We start from the raw sequence: 16,233 nt of genomic DNA, 5'->3' as shown, positions 1-16,233 counted from the left end.
ACTGTAATGGAGGGGTGGCTATAATCAGACTGTAACTGTAAGGCAGTGACTATTCTTAGGTCTTGTTTTCGTTTTTGATGACTGGATTGTAAATTGATGTCAACACTTTACTTTCATTGTTAATTTTGTTATAATTCAAAAAGTGTTGTAAAATATTGTTTGAATTTCAGGGAAAACGAGTCTGGATTCTTCAATAGTCAATACGTATGAAAATAATCAAAGCATGAGATGAAATTGTCAAACTTTCATAACTTATCAAGTTTTCATTATCATAGTTATGTTGGTATGTCATGTTTATCAACTGACCCACGGAAGTACAGTTCAATACGTCAAAGAAACGAATACCAGTCCTAGCCTATTTTAACTGTTGACGCAAACCAGAAGAAAAATTCATCTCAAGAGATTAAGATATTTCTGAATTTTTTAGAAATAAAATTTGAATCATATCTACTTTTATCAAAATTAAATGCAAATTCATAAAGCTATAAATTTATCCAAGTGAAGTAAATTACAAATTTCACTATCATATATACAATGTTGTGTTTATAGTAAAAGCCACACATAGGCCTATTGTTCATTGTGGTTTTTATTTTTAAAAATCATTGCATTACGTTTTTCAATATTCACTTGTAACTTCGATTTCAATCTGAAGTATGAACATTTAAATTGACCTTCAAATTGAAAAATGTACTACATTTGTTAAGTGATGTATTTTAGTATTAAATCATTCGTATCATGAACTGTCATGGTACATATAAACATGATAAATCCTTATACATGAAAGTAAACATGGGTCAAATTATGTAGGCCTACATCAGTTTCCTGTAACACCATGGACAAACGTCATTTGGATACAACCATTCCTATACGCAGGATACAGTCGTGCTTTTCATGCAGAGTACAACCAACTCATAGTTTATCAATCATAGTATATGGATGGAGACGTGAATTTAGAAGTTGAAAGAAAGCTTGAACTTCCATCTTAAACTTGCAATCCAAATTGTAATATTCGATTAAAATGTACAAACTCGAAATTTTGAATCATTATTGTACAACTAGCATATGGGGTAGTAAAATTTATTTGACCTGCCAATTATTATGCTTTCGCTTGCCCTATGGACTAATAAAAAAGTTAATCGCAAACTGTTTACCTATCGTGATGTCATCACGTAAGTGATATAAGTTAAAACACGCAAATAAACTGTTTAATGTTGTATGATATATCATGTACTCTGTATACATGTGTAACGTATTTCCTTATACGCAAGAAGGCTATCAAAGTCCGTGCCTTGTCAATTCAAGGGTTCGAGGTGTAATTAGAATAGCAACTTTCATTGATAAAATAAGATTGGGAATGTTATTAGAAATTGGGCCTGCAGATATATACAAATATGGCCTAACCCTACCCAGGTTAATAATTACTATGAAATCAAGGAAAGTCAATCAACATACAAAGATCAGGGGTTCACCAAATGATTTATAATATCAATATGACCACCCTCAGCGAACGACTGGCTGACCTCGGACTAACGCTTGTACTGCAGCCTTATTCAGGACACACAGTACAAGTGACAGCCCTTCAACCGCTGCACACACTGTAGAGCCTTATTCAGGCAGACACTGTGAACAACAGCCTGGTCGTCAGTCAAGTCCAGTACACAGGACAGACGAATTATGTGGCTAGCCTTTATCTGGTCGACCTCGACAGTGGCAGGCCTCTTACTACTAAGGTCAGCCTATTAAAAGGACAGCCTCAATGCCTCCACTCTGACACCGTTACAACGTACGGAATCAAACACTGTCTTTCTCAGTAAATCACTTTATTACTTGCAACTTACTCTTAAACTTGTCCACCACGTCTTCTCGCTCTGGGCTTCGACAATAACTGACTGGTGACAACTGTTTCGCGCTGTATTTATAGTGTTAGGTCATGTGACTAAATTACGGATGTTTACATTGAAAACTACAATGTAGAACCTAGATGGTCGATGGATAAATTTCCGGAATATTACACATGTGCCTTCTCTATCGTGAATTTTATTTCATAAAGAGAAGTTATACATATACATTCACTATTACTACCCATTTTAACAGCTTAATAATAGAATTTCAGATATATATGGATATATTTAATAATTGATATTCTTAATCCTCGATCGAGAGAGAGAGAGGGGGGAAGGGCATATTATTGTTTTAAACATATGCAATTCAACAACTCATAAGGAATTATGATGTATTGTATATTATATATTCAACCTAAACTACTGTTTAAGTATGTAAACTTCACCACGAAGTAGTTTATAATGAAAAACGTTCAATGTGCATTGAATGTCTTTATTTAATCGATGTGACAGAGAAAATTCGGTTACAGCTGAAACTCTCAACGTGCTTTCCTTTCCGCTCAGAGAGTCTTGCAATGCGTTTTCTAAGTTCGTCTCTGAGCGCAGTGAGGTCATACGAACCGTAATCAGACATCGTTACTAAATATTCAACAACTTTCTAATCTAAACATGTCCTTCCGACGCTCTCTTAAACTTGAGGTTAGAAACGCCTTGGACGTTAACGGATCGTGCGCCACCTGTAATCAAGGGCGAGTAATTTGAAGTTTTATTTGCCATTACATGTACATTCCTACTTATTCTTCTACGTAAACTTTTCAATTTAGTAGCCGCTTACACGTTCCAGTACATACTATAATAAATATGATTGAAATATAGAAAAACAATCATTTCATGGTTTATTAATAAATTATATTTCAATTACTCTGAAAATGATTACATCGCCCAAATACAAAGAGTATCGTTTAAAATGTACACTTTGATTGAATATAAGACGAAAAATGCATCATTATAATTTAGAAATGATTTATACAACAGTTGCAATAACCTCCAGTTCGCATGTTACAATATGACAGCTGGCATCCACGGATTTCATTTGAAGTTGAACATAGCGTCCAAGAAGACAATCCTTGCAGACGATAGTTTCGTCCTTTGCCTGTGATCCCTCTCCACATGACGTCATTTCGCTCCATGATGTGGTCACACCCACTCTTACTTGGTATGCATTACATGGTTCACCGTTACTCCATCCTATCATTATAATGTTATTAAAAAAGAGAAGAAACTGTAAATTGCTGTGTGTAGATGTGTTTGATAGAGAACCCCATCAATATTTTTTTTGGCTTGATGTTTTGCGTCGAATTTGAGAATTGTAACTCATACTTAAACCTTTTGACCTAGACGCATAGTGTTAAAGGTCGTAGCAGTGAGGTCGTTTATCGTGTAAACACCTTCCTTGACACGGAACCTCCGAATTTAAGGTCATATCCTAACGACTCGTGACTGCCACGTGACTCGTGACTGCCACGCTTAGAGAAGGAACAGTCATGACAAAATTGTGTTCCTTTATTAGCTGACCTGTTTTTGCATTTTTATGAGGTATAATTCATACGAACCCCAAGAAGACGAAATTTCTTGCCTTGGCCTTCAAGTCGAAATTTAGATAGAAGACGTTTATCTGTCAATAATATTGATTTTCATTCATTCTAAATTCGATATATTGATTTTTATTTATATGGGCTTTTTACGACCTTTTGAGAATTGTTCTCTCATATTGAGACGTCACCAGTGAAGTACCATAAAATTAGACCCATGTTTAGCGTTCAGGGCCGTAGCAGTAAGGGTTCTATAACGTGTCAATGCCTACCGCGACATGGAACCTCCGTTTTTAAAGTCATATCTGAAAGACTCGTGACTCTCACTTTTTAGCGAAGGAACCATAAATAACCAGGTTTGTGTCTTAGATGTGACGCGGCCAAGACACGTCGTCCGGGTCACAAACGAACGCAACACTACGTAGTGAGCTACCGGAACCCGTAAAATCGATAAATCCAGTAACCTTTAAATACAACTTCCATATCGGATTCATATTTCATTATTTGACCAAAACATAGACATTAACGACAATCAAAATACGACTCAACTTTATGCAAAGCGGAATGACTCCAGCTTCACCATTGTCTACTTCCCATATTCAAGTAGCAATATTCCATTATCACCTGCATGAAAGGTAAAGATAACGTACAGTGATCAATCTCATAACTCCTCTAAGCGATACAAAATAGAGTGTTGGACAAACACGGGCGGTTTTTATGTCCCTCAACCAATTCAAATGTAGTTATGTGTAAAATTCAATTATGAACCTGAGGTAGGCTACTGACAAATAAATTGATGCAATAGTAGTTTCTACACTCTCCTTTGAAAATCCGCATTTGATAAATTATATGGTCGTTGTGAGGATTGTATATGCTTATGTAACCTGTTATTAGATTGAATGATGTGACGTGATTCATTACAATTGTTAAACCGTACTTTGCATAATGATTTTGATTGCGGATTGCTGCGTTTACGTGTTCAAGGTACATGTACTGTATATGATTCACAGCGGGTGTGACCGGTCAACAAAGAATCCTTATTCCTCTTAGGCACCTGATACCACATATGGTGTGTAAGAGTTCCAGTTAACCCTACTCTTAATTTTGTATTCTTTATAAGATTTATGAGGTTGATCACCGTTCCTTGTCTTCACTTTTTTAGTCTTAGTAAATGATAATGCATGTGACCAATCCAACCTCTTTATTTTTAATTGAACCATTACATGTATCACTCCTTACCGGTATAAACAACCACGTGATCAACTTGATGTACATTCTGTAGGTCGACTCTAAACCATGGCTGTGTTTCCATCTTTGTCGCGGCGCAGTGCAAATTCTTATCCGTTCGTTCGCCATCAGTCATTTTCAGGGGACTATGAGCATGGAAGTCACCATTATAAACTGAACTGGATTCTGCAAGTTTGTTCAGTGCCATGTTTTTGAAAGATAGTCGATTACCTATTGAAATCATAAAAGATACTGACAGCTGATGTTTTGTACTAGAAGTTATAATGTGTTTCATACTCTATCCATACATGTAAAACGAAAAATAATCACTTGCAAAATCAGACATTGTCACAACATACTGACAAAATACAGCAGAATATTGATGCTATATTCCTAATTGAGCATGTGCCTGGTCAGTCATATGGGAAAGTTTAGTAGGAAAAAGTGAAGATAATGATCATTTACCAATCTCGTAAATCCTATAACGAATACAATATTAAGAGTTGGACAAACCCAACCCTAGCAAACATCAAAAGTGGAATCAGGAGGATAAACATTCGCCCCTATAAACGGAGCAATGCCGTAGTTAAAACCAATGTGTAAATAACGACCTAACCATTGGTATGAAATAGGTCATAAAGTATTCGACATAATGACAGGTTAATTTTGCAAATCAGATCATTATAGCGACCAAACAATTAGCGAATTATTGACTTTGAATGAAACTATACGATAAACACCATGCAGGTGATAAATGGAATATTGCTACATGAATATGGGGTGTAGATTTAAGTTCAAGTCATTATGTTTGTCATAAAATTCAGTCGTTGGTTCCGTTAACGTTTATGTTCAGTAAAATACCCGAGTAAGAAGCAGATGCGGAAGACTCAGTTGTGTCTTTTTCTTCCAGTTCTATGAATGAAGGTGAAGATTGTTAATAGATTAAACTTTGTTAATGTTTCTAAATGTCAAGTTGAAAGCCACAGCAAGGTATTTTTTCTTTTTTTATGTAAAAATTGTGAATAAATTCTGCCTTAAAAAAAATACAAAAACATGTCAATTATTGATCAAAATATCACGGGTTTACAGCTCTTGACAGAACGTAAAGCGATCGAGCCCGTGTTGTCTCAAAATTCATTTAAAATTTCCTTTAATTAAATATATCAATATATCGCAAGATTTTTTTAAAAAAATTACCAACCTTCTGGTAAACAGTGTCTTTCTTCCGATTTGGTTAAAACGCATTTGTAAAATATTTCATTACATCTTCCAAGAACTGTAGACTTGCTCTACAATAAAAAGAAAGGCTGTCATTTTTAATCAAAATGTTTCACTTATATTACGGTTACCCTCATTTCATTCTCTTCTAATTCCCCAGGTCCCCATCACCACCGCCCTTTGTTACTTCACGAATTTACATATATTATTCATTCAGAGCACAACCGCCATATCATGGAAGGATAAGAGTTATATTCATTTTAAATGTTGATCTTGAAAAAAAAACTAGTTTCAAAATAAAGATATATTTCTTGAAATTGGCACTGCAAAACTTTGAGATGCAAACGTATGCTAAAGCGCAAAAGAAACCCAACTTGCAATTTTTTTAATAATAGTTTTTGTTTCATTAAAAATACCGTTTGATATTTGCAACTGAAAGGATACACATCTATTCAATTGGATAACAAAGTGGATTTAGCTATCATCACTTTAGAAATTGTCAAGACTGAAGACATAATAGTCATTTGAATTTCCTTAATTTGATAACGAATATGCCCCGTTAGCATTTCTTGCTGCTCAATTCTGCGATGCATAGATTCGTTACAAGAATCTTATCTCCAAGAACATGTTAATATGTGTATAATCAGTTTTTGATCAAGGCAGCCAACTGACATATAAGTTGATGTTACAGGGGTTTCAACAACCTAATTTTAAAGTCAACATTTGGCAAATTCTAATCTACAGATACAAACGTGTCGTTAAAGACCCAAATAAAATATCATACGGTTTCTTCACGGATCACAGGATGTGGGCGGAGCTCATCTATGGTCATTGTTATTTACCTTGAATTTACCTGGCCAAGAGATCAGGGTGCTGTGTATACTTTTGATATACACAGGAAGGGTCTCAGGGCCGTCTGCAGTATTTCTGTGGTCATAGTGTTTGTATAATGGTTGCATCCCTATGGCTAGATGACACACAGTCTACACCACCCCCTCTTTCTCTCTTTTACTCTCAGTCATTGGCTCAACGAATAATTTCTTTTATAAATATAGAACTATCATAAATTGATGATATAAATTAATTCAATAAGTTACAAGTTATAAAAATTCATGGGCAGATTATTGTTTGATTTTTGATTGTGTAATTTATAATACATGTATATAGAGGGGTAAATTACAATTATATTAAAATTGCGTTGTTCAGGGGTCTTTATCAAAACAATTGAATTACGAGAAAATAGCAGTTGTGGACAGGTCAATGCTATCAAAACTCTAGCATACAGGGCTTCTTCAAGATCTAAAGAATGCCTGTAGGTACTGATTGTTATTGTTATTAAAACACCTCTCAGGGTAGCTCTAGACCACAGTTTCTGCAGATGTCACTCCACCTATTATCCTCAGACATCTATTGTTAAATGTTTGATTGACAGACGGCTAACAATTCGGGGGTGTTACCTTACAGTTGGGTCTTTAAGTTGAAGGCTGTCTGAGGAGTTCCATGGCAATTTCGAAATATAACGCTAACGGTGAGTTTAACGGTCAACAGGGGATACTCACTCATCCTGATTCCACATCTGGTATGTCTAAGACTCTGTTCTTCTCTTAGTTTTCTATTCTTTACAGGAATTTTAAAGTTTAGGGATGTTCTGCCACTCTTCCAAAATTTCTGACGCAAAGTTAGTAGAGTCTATAATCCGTTTCGGCGCATTCGATTGCGTTGAAGTAACATGTTCCACACATGCTCTATTGCGAGAAGTCGGTAATGTAAGGGCGCCAAAGTTACGTGTTTACATTGTATTGGTGAAGATAGTCCATTGTAGGTCGCGCCACATGACACCGGACTCTCAGTTGTTGAAAACCTTTATTGGCTGACAACCTTACGACGACAGGTTGCAAAGCAGTGTCGATGTATTGCTGACCTTCCAAGTTGGTATTGCGAGCCTTACAGATCCCACACAGCACCATAAAACTAAACCTGTCACATTACACCATACCGTTATCGGTATTACGTTCACTGTGACGTTCAAAAGCACGTCTACACCTACCTGAGCGATAGAGCGTGAATGTTGACTCCTTAAAGAATTCATCGTTCTATATTTACATTCACTGAATCTTTTCTCTTATATTTCTATTGAAATTGACATTGCTTTCATCTGGGACAATGAATGCATGTTTGTTGCAAACTAGTTCGATCCGGTTTTTTAGTACCACCTGTCTCTGTAATCATTACCAAATATGAAGCGTCATCAAGGTCAAAGGGTGCATTGGCTGTTCCGTTTAGCGTAACGAATGGGTCAAGCATGATATTTTAGTACTTAAATCTAGTTTATATTTTAAAAATATATATAAATATAAACAATAAAATGTATTTCTTTCTTGTTTCATCTAGTGTTGAAGGTAGCAATCATTGCAGAAAACATTGACATAACCCACTAACGCGGGTTATGATTGTTTTCTTCTGCAATGCTAGCTACATTCATCAACCGATGAAACAACAAAGAAAGCACTTTATTGTTTAAATAAGTGTTTATTTGTGCATTGTCGTTGCATATATTTTAGTCTGACGTCACGTTGATGGTGATTAATGGGCATTTCCACTGCTACGCAACAATGCTTGGTGTTGCCTCAGCACAGCATTTCTCCTTATTCTTGGACGATGTGTTATTGGTGTCTCATTTACAGTTTTTTGTGCAGCTCTAAACCGACTATTCAAGTGCTGAAACCTCTTGAAATGATATTGACGAGACTTCATAACTGTCGATCAACCGGTTAGTCAGCCTAGGGCGTTTGTAAAGACAAGACATTGTACTTTTATGGACATTCAGAGCTCTTTTCTATGCGTTTTGGGTGTTTTCAGGTAAGAGTTACATGCACTGTCTCTTTAGGTAGCCTAGGCATCCATTACGCAATCTCATGAACGAATTTCAATATCGAACTATTCTTACCAGATACCTGAAGGATTTCAAACAGGTCTGCGATGTATGAAATGTTGTTGCACGTGCTAATCGGGGTATGTATTGATGTCTTGCTGACACAAGAATGCACAGTGTGATATTGCTTGGAAATTTAAATGTATTTGTTATCGTTTCATTTCAGGGATACCATGAGAAATACCATATACTGACGGACTTTCAAAACACAAAACAAGGACAACATTTTATAACAGTTATTGCAAAAATCGCTCACCATTCGTCGTGCTGCTTTTTAAATCCATGACCTGCCGAACCAACGATCATTATTCAACTTTGTAAAAGAATTTTCCTTATGCTATTCAAAACAAGAAGGTAAAACGAGTTTGCTCATGGTATATCAATTCTTTTGGTGATTGCAAATGCATTATTAACAGTAAAAATTAAACAATAAGACTCTGCCGCGTTTAAACAATGAATTGAAAAATGCATATCATCAGACCGCATTAATTGCTCCTCCGACTGCAATGAGGCAAAGCATCCGGTGTTACGTAGGTCCATTCATCTTGGAGTAGTATCCAGAATATTGAAACACCATAGTTTCCGCTGCAGAAGACTTCATTAAGGGTTACAACGTGAATCGCATCACTGATGTTACAAAGTGCAATTGGCCGGAGAGAGGTTAAATCAATACAAAAACTGCACAATTGTTTTGGTCTCCGACGGATCCAGCTTTAACGGCATTAATTCTCAAGATAAGAGTTAGGGGTCACTGTCGAGTTCATGAACGTTGTGTGAGACATGAGATATTCAGCGAATGGTCTGGGGTGCGATTAATATAATTTTCGCTCACAATTGCTCATTTTGAAAGGAACCTTATCTACCAGACAGAATTTAGATGAAACTCTGCAGGTAGTCCAATCAATGTAGCAGGCAATGAATTAATTTTTCAACAGGATAATGCACGCAACGCAACGCACAGAAAATTAACTCATTCAAACGAACGACGTCAACGCTGTTGATTAGGCCGCTATGTTCCTGGACTTATATCCGATAGTGGTACTAAACCCGATAGTGGTACTAAACCCGATAGTGGCACGACGTGAGTAGATGTGTTCGCAGGAACATGGAGGGCATTGTTGGTAGAGTGGCAGAACAGAAAGGACCGCTCAGAGTGTCTTGTAATATAAAAAAAAAAATTCCAGTCTAAATATCATTATGTTAAATTACTTTACTATTAAAATTTTAATTATTTACATGTCCTTATAATTCGATTAAAAAAATTTTTTTTTCCAATCTAAATATCATTATGTTAAATTACTTTACTATCAAAATCTTAATTATTTACATGTCCTTATAATTCCATTGATAATTTATGCTTATTCAATATTCAATGCATTCATTAACTTAACCTTCTGTTTTGCTTATTATTGATATAATAGGCCATCGTACCGTGGTTTCAGCGGGTGAAACGTCACAATAACACAAATTACGTTGTATGAGCGGTTTCAGTGGATGAAACGTCACAATGTCACAAATTACGTCACAAATTACGTTGTATGAGCGTCTTCACAGCGGCTGCCACGTAACTAATCTATTCATTCGCCATCTTCAATTTGCATGATTTATAGCTTCCAATATCATTCGTAAGTTTCCTTCCGGTTGGTGAGTAAAAAGTTTTACTTATATGTATAACTAAGGTTTTATCATGCATGTTTACAAATATGTAAACAATTTCGTATGTTTATATGCATGTTTACAAATATGTAAACAATTTCGCATGTTTATAAGTATGGAAACCACTAAGCATCATTATTCTACTGTTGAATTTTCATATGCTTACTAATATATAAACAACTACATGTGTTATACTTATATAAACAACTAAGCATATAATTCGGGTTTTCTATCGTGTATATCTATATGTTTATCAGTATGTAAACAATTACATATATAAATATCGTAGCATATTAATATTAGGAATATAAACTTTGCGTTTAAATCGTCTTAGTTTATATAAACATGTATGTTAAAGTATAAATGCAGCTATACATCAAATCCAGGTATATTATAAGTACATGTATATGCAAATATACATAAAATTCAGGTATGTTATTATACGTATGTATTTTGTAAACTTCTCTTTTTATGACAAACATTTAGATGCAATGTCGCAGTTTGTATGTATGCAGGCCTGCTACATACTATTATATTTAATATATGTAAGCTTGTTGGATGTATGCGATTTGTGATTTTGCATCTACTCTGTATTTTCATTAATTAATTAAATCTATATATTTTGTAATTAAGTATACCACTTCTTATGGTTAATATTTTATCTGTCATACAATTTTAACATTATTACTAACTCACCAATTATTACATTATGCATCTTCAGTTTTATACACATAATACATACTATCGAATAAGAATTATGGAGCCATGTCGTGCTATAAGCTGGATCTAGCTACAGAAACATGGTACAGGGTATGAGGTGTAGCACCTGATGATGACCTCAAAATTCTTGCCTAATGACGATCTCAAAATTGTTGTATGGCAAAATTTATAATTAATAACTAATAACTAGTAGCACTCTATTATCAAAATTTTCTTTGGCGACCCTACCCTAATTCTTTTCTGTATATATTTTAGTTATTTCACATGTATATACATACCTACATGTACATCCCTATTACTATTACCTGTTACTAATATTACTAATTATTACCTTCTATTAAAATCCAAATCCAAATAAATATTAAATATTCTGTTATTTATAAAAAAAAATATAATATATTAAACATAAATTATTATTATTATAATTATTAAATAAATCAAATCAAATAAAAATTATTATATTAAATTTTCTTTATCATTTTTATTAATCATTTATAAGTTACTTCTTTATTTGATTATGATTTATGACATATGACCACATGTATGTGTCCGGCCATCAAAAGACAGTACCACAGTCATTAGACGTGTTGGTACACGATGGTCCTTATTTATTTATATTTATTTATTTTTAAACCATGGGACAACCCATACGTCCCATACAGAGCATATGTATGTTACTACAACACACTTCAACTTCACTACGTTGGTGCATTTGGGAGGTGTTGGAGGGTGAGGCTGGATCGCAATGAGATGGATAGTATTATGGCAGATAATACAGTCACCATTCGGTTAACGATATATAGTTAACCAATCCTACGAATATCAAACAAACTTTCCTAAGGCTCAGCGGTGCAGGAGTCCTGGAATTTATAATTTATGCCCCCCTTGTCCCAGAAATGCTTCATATTCGGACTAAATTTTAAAAAGTAGTTATGAAGAAGTTAAAAGTGTATAATTGCTTACGTACGACAGACAACTGACGTCGGACGCAGACCAATCGCAATAGGTCATCTAAGTGACTCAGGTGACCTAAATATGCACACACATATAGGTGAATGATTTAATTGTTATTTACAGTTAATGTACTGAATGTTATATTGGAATTTATGACATAACGACGCACGTGAAATCGATACATGACGTCATCTTTTGGATTACCCACCTTCTGGTAAACAGCGTCTTCCAACTGACTTTGTCAAAACGCATTTGTGAAATATTTCACTGCACTTTCCGCGAACTGTAGTCTTGCTCTAAAATAAATACAAATGGAATGGATCTATTACATTTTATTTGCATTTTACATTAAATCAAATACAACTGTACTCTTTCCAAAAATCCATTAGTGCAAAATAACAACCTATTCAAATACGAAAAAAATGGCGCCATTCGGATTGATTCAAGTTTGTAGAATATACATGTACATTTAGAGATGGTTTGAGGGTATGTAAACAAGAGGTATTTTATTTGCCGAATCACCGCAAAATTTTCAGACAATGTTGGACACAGGAGTACCTCATATCATTATTGCTACACGTTGAAATTAGAGATCAACATTCAAAAAATAAAAACTGTTATTTCCAAACCGGGGGGGTTGGGTGTGGATTAATTAAGTAGAACAAAAATTGGTGTATGAAAGTCAATACGCGGATATTATCAGTTAAGTTAATCATTTCGGTTTTATTTAGTTTATATAAATTTTGCTGATCAGAGTTGAAAAGCACTTTTATAACTTTGAATAAGGCAAGGTAACATTGTTTTAACATACAAATGCTTTGTGTGTGTTTTGATACTTATGTTAATAGTGTTTTGACATACGGTTACGAAATTTGGGGATTTCATATTTCGGAAAGGTATAAAAAAAAAACTTGATCTTTATGTAATAACGTGGTGTATGTAGAGCTTATCAGATTCCATTTGCGTATTACAAGGAAGTTAAAAAAAATTTAAATACCGGCTTGGAGTTAGTCTATCGGATAAATGTGTTTTACAATGACGGGTAGGTTATCAATATTAAGCAAGACCTACATTCATTGGGTATAGGTCATTTTGGGAATGAAGTTAATTTCGAATATTTATAAAATATTTGAAAGCAGAAAGTTTGATATAGAAAAACAAAAAGTTTGCAAAGTTATTGAATTCGGGGAAATGTACTTTGTATCATCATCTTATTGATAATATCTGTGTTAATTTACCAAACCGAGCAATTATGCATGCAAAAATCTATTTTAGAGTTTCGACTTTGTGCACACAATTCGTAAATAGAAAATGTAAAACGAATACCATTTTATTCTTATTGGCCCGCTTTATCAAGAATTAAGACCAAAATTCATCAAGAAGTTTTTTTGTTTTCATAAATTTCTTCTTCTTATCCTCTTCGTGTTAGGTAACACATAAGGCTTCCAACAGGGTCCACCAACCAGCTCTGTCATTTGCCTTTCTTTCTAATTCACCCCAACTGTACCCCAACTCTTTCATCTCCCTTTCAAGCGTCCTCCTCCATGTACCCTTTGGCCTTCGTAGTTTCCTCTTGCCAGCCGGTGTCCACCCCAGTGCTCTTTTTACGTGCCTGGTGTTATCCATCCTTAGTATATGTCCTGTAAATCTCCACCTTCTCTTCTTAATTTATTCATTGATGTTGTTGATTTCTGTTCTTTCTGTGAGTTCGATGTTCGATACTCTGTCTGTCCATTTGATGTTCATGGTCTTCCTTAGTAGCCTACCTTCTACTCCTCTCAGTTTCCTTTCAATTGCCCTGTTTGTTCTCCGTGTTTCTGCGCCGTATAGCAAACCTGCTCTTATGTTGCTTTTATATAAACTTATCTTTGTCTTGTTAGATAATTTTTCTCGACTTCCAGATGTTGGACAGTTTATTAAAGGCTGATGTTGCTTTTCCTATTCTAATATTAACTTCTTTCATCACTTCTCCATCACTACTAAGAGTGCTGCCAAGATAACAAAAATCTGATACCTCTTCAATTGGCTGTCCATCCATGACGATGTTACTTAGTGTTACGGAAGTTGATCTTCATAATTTTGGTCTTTTTGTCATTTGTTTTAGTCCTATTTTCTTTGCTTCTTTGCTTATATCATCATATTTCATTTGCATGTGTTGGTATGTGTGTGAAAACAGACTAAGTGTTTCAAACTTCTTTAATTGTTGAGTGTAAACAAAATGTTAAAAACATTAATAGCATATAAACAAAGAAAGTATCTAAAATCAATATTAAGAAATACAAATGAACTTGCAAATAGTTAATTATATGTGTGCATTGATCGTCATAATATTTACTTTGTATATAACGTACATAAATGCATCCTTTGTATCATAACGATTATTATCAATATTAGCATTATTCATGTATTATTTCTTCTCTCTTTTTGATGTTATTTTGTACTTTGATAACCTGTATAATTGTTTACGGGAAAACAAATACCCATTAACAATATTAGTAAACCAGCAATGCAAATTAACGCAACAACAATAATCACTGAAATCATCAAATTCTCACAGGTAAACGACTGTAAGAGATCGTGGTCAGTATTCATCAGTAGCATGTAACAAAATCTATAAACCAGGATAAAACAATATTATTCGTCAGTAAGGACAAAACAAAAGATAAATATTCCCGCACCACCTTTTTGATATTTAGTAGTATTCTTAACATATATCTATTGGCTGGGCTACTTTTGTCATGTCATGTGATTAGTCATATTTGTGTCATGTGACTAGTCAGCATGTTTTTGGTTGTATGTTTTACACTTTAACTAGTCAATTTGTAGTATTGCTATATTTTGTTTTTTAAGCCCAGCCAATTAATTGTCATGTAAATGTAGTTTAGTTTTTGTCATTTGTTAGATTTAATAAATGACATTGTCTCATGATTTGAGTCCTTTTCTTCATTGATATGAAATATGCAGTATATGAAATTTGATCAAAAACAAGCTGCGATTAGCCAGAATTATTTTCCTATTATTGCAGAAAATTTGTGGATATAAATAAACATTTATTGGTACAATAAATTGTTTTATATGCAAAATTTTTATATAACAAACAACGTAGGTAATTTACTGTTTAATTGTGCATCCCTTTGGGTGCCCCTTCAACTTACTACTGGACTTTGTAATATTGACCAATCAAATGAATGTTTACATATCACGTGGTATATTCACTCAAGCCATTTTTTCTCTGGGAAGAAGACACGGAATTTTACAAACCACCTCTTCCCCGTCCACCGCCCACATTTGTGATTCCAGCATGACCACTAACATGCTTAAGCTAGTCATGGCCTTTTTTATGCACCACCTTTTTGATATTTAGTAGTATTCTTAACATATATCTATTGGCTGGGCTACTTTTGTCATGTCATGTGATTAGTCATATTTGTGTCATGTGACTAGTCAGCATGTTTTTGGTTGTATGTTTTACACTTTAACTAGTCAATTTGTAGTATTGCTATATTTTGTTTTTTAAGCCCAGCCAATTAATTGTCATGTAAATGTAGTTTAGTTTTTGTCATTTGTTAGATTTAATAAATGACATTGTCTCATGATTTGAGTCCTTTTCTTCATTGATATGAAATATGCAGTATATGAAATTTGATCAAAAACAAGCTGCGATTAGCCAGAATTATTTTCCTATTATTGCAGAAAATTTGTGGATATAAATATTCCCTGGAGTTCCCTGTCCAGTAGCACTGGATACTTCAATGAAAAGGTGATGATAACGCACAGTGCCCAATCTCATAACCCCTATAAAGAATTTAAAAAATAGAGGGTTGGGTAAATGGACTCCTGGATATACCAAAGGTAGGATCAGGTTCTTCGAGGAGTAAGTATCCCCTGTCGACCGGTCACACTTTCCGTGAGCCCTATGTCTTGATCAGGTAAACGGAGTAATCAGTAGTCAAATCAATCTGCCAAGCACAGTCTAAGAAGTAGTATGAAATACGTCAGACAGCATTTTATTTAATGAGGGTTTGCAGATCGTTATAACGACCATAGAATTTGCGAAATGTTGACTTTAAACGGCAATATTGAAACCTCTGTA

At 34.5% G+C, this 16,233-nt stretch overlaps 1 protein-coding gene across 1 annotated transcript; it reads right to left on the bottom strand.

The window, feature by feature from the left end:
- Positions 1–2,865: 2,865 nt before the first annotated feature.
- Positions 2,866–15,455, bottom strand: LOC130053594 (uncharacterized). Its single transcript, XM_056160946.1, has 4 exons — positions 15,402–15,455; positions 5,862–5,949; positions 4,673–4,891; positions 2,866–3,089 (listed from the first exon to the last, which is right to left on the bottom strand). Exons 1-4 carry the CDS (start codon positions 15,453–15,455, stop codon positions 2,866–2,868), a joined length of 585 nt encoding a protein of 194 aa, XP_056016921.1.
- Between the last annotated feature and the right edge of the window lie 778 nt (positions 15,456–16,233).

The sequence above is a fragment of the Ostrea edulis genome, chromosome 3 (assembly GCF_947568905.1).
Source record: "Ostrea edulis chromosome 3, xbOstEdul1.1, whole genome shotgun sequence".
Classification (NCBI taxonomy): Eukaryota; Metazoa; Mollusca; class Bivalvia; order Ostreida; family Ostreidae; genus Ostrea; species Ostrea edulis.
This window is presented reverse-complemented; position numbering and strand designations above follow the sequence as displayed.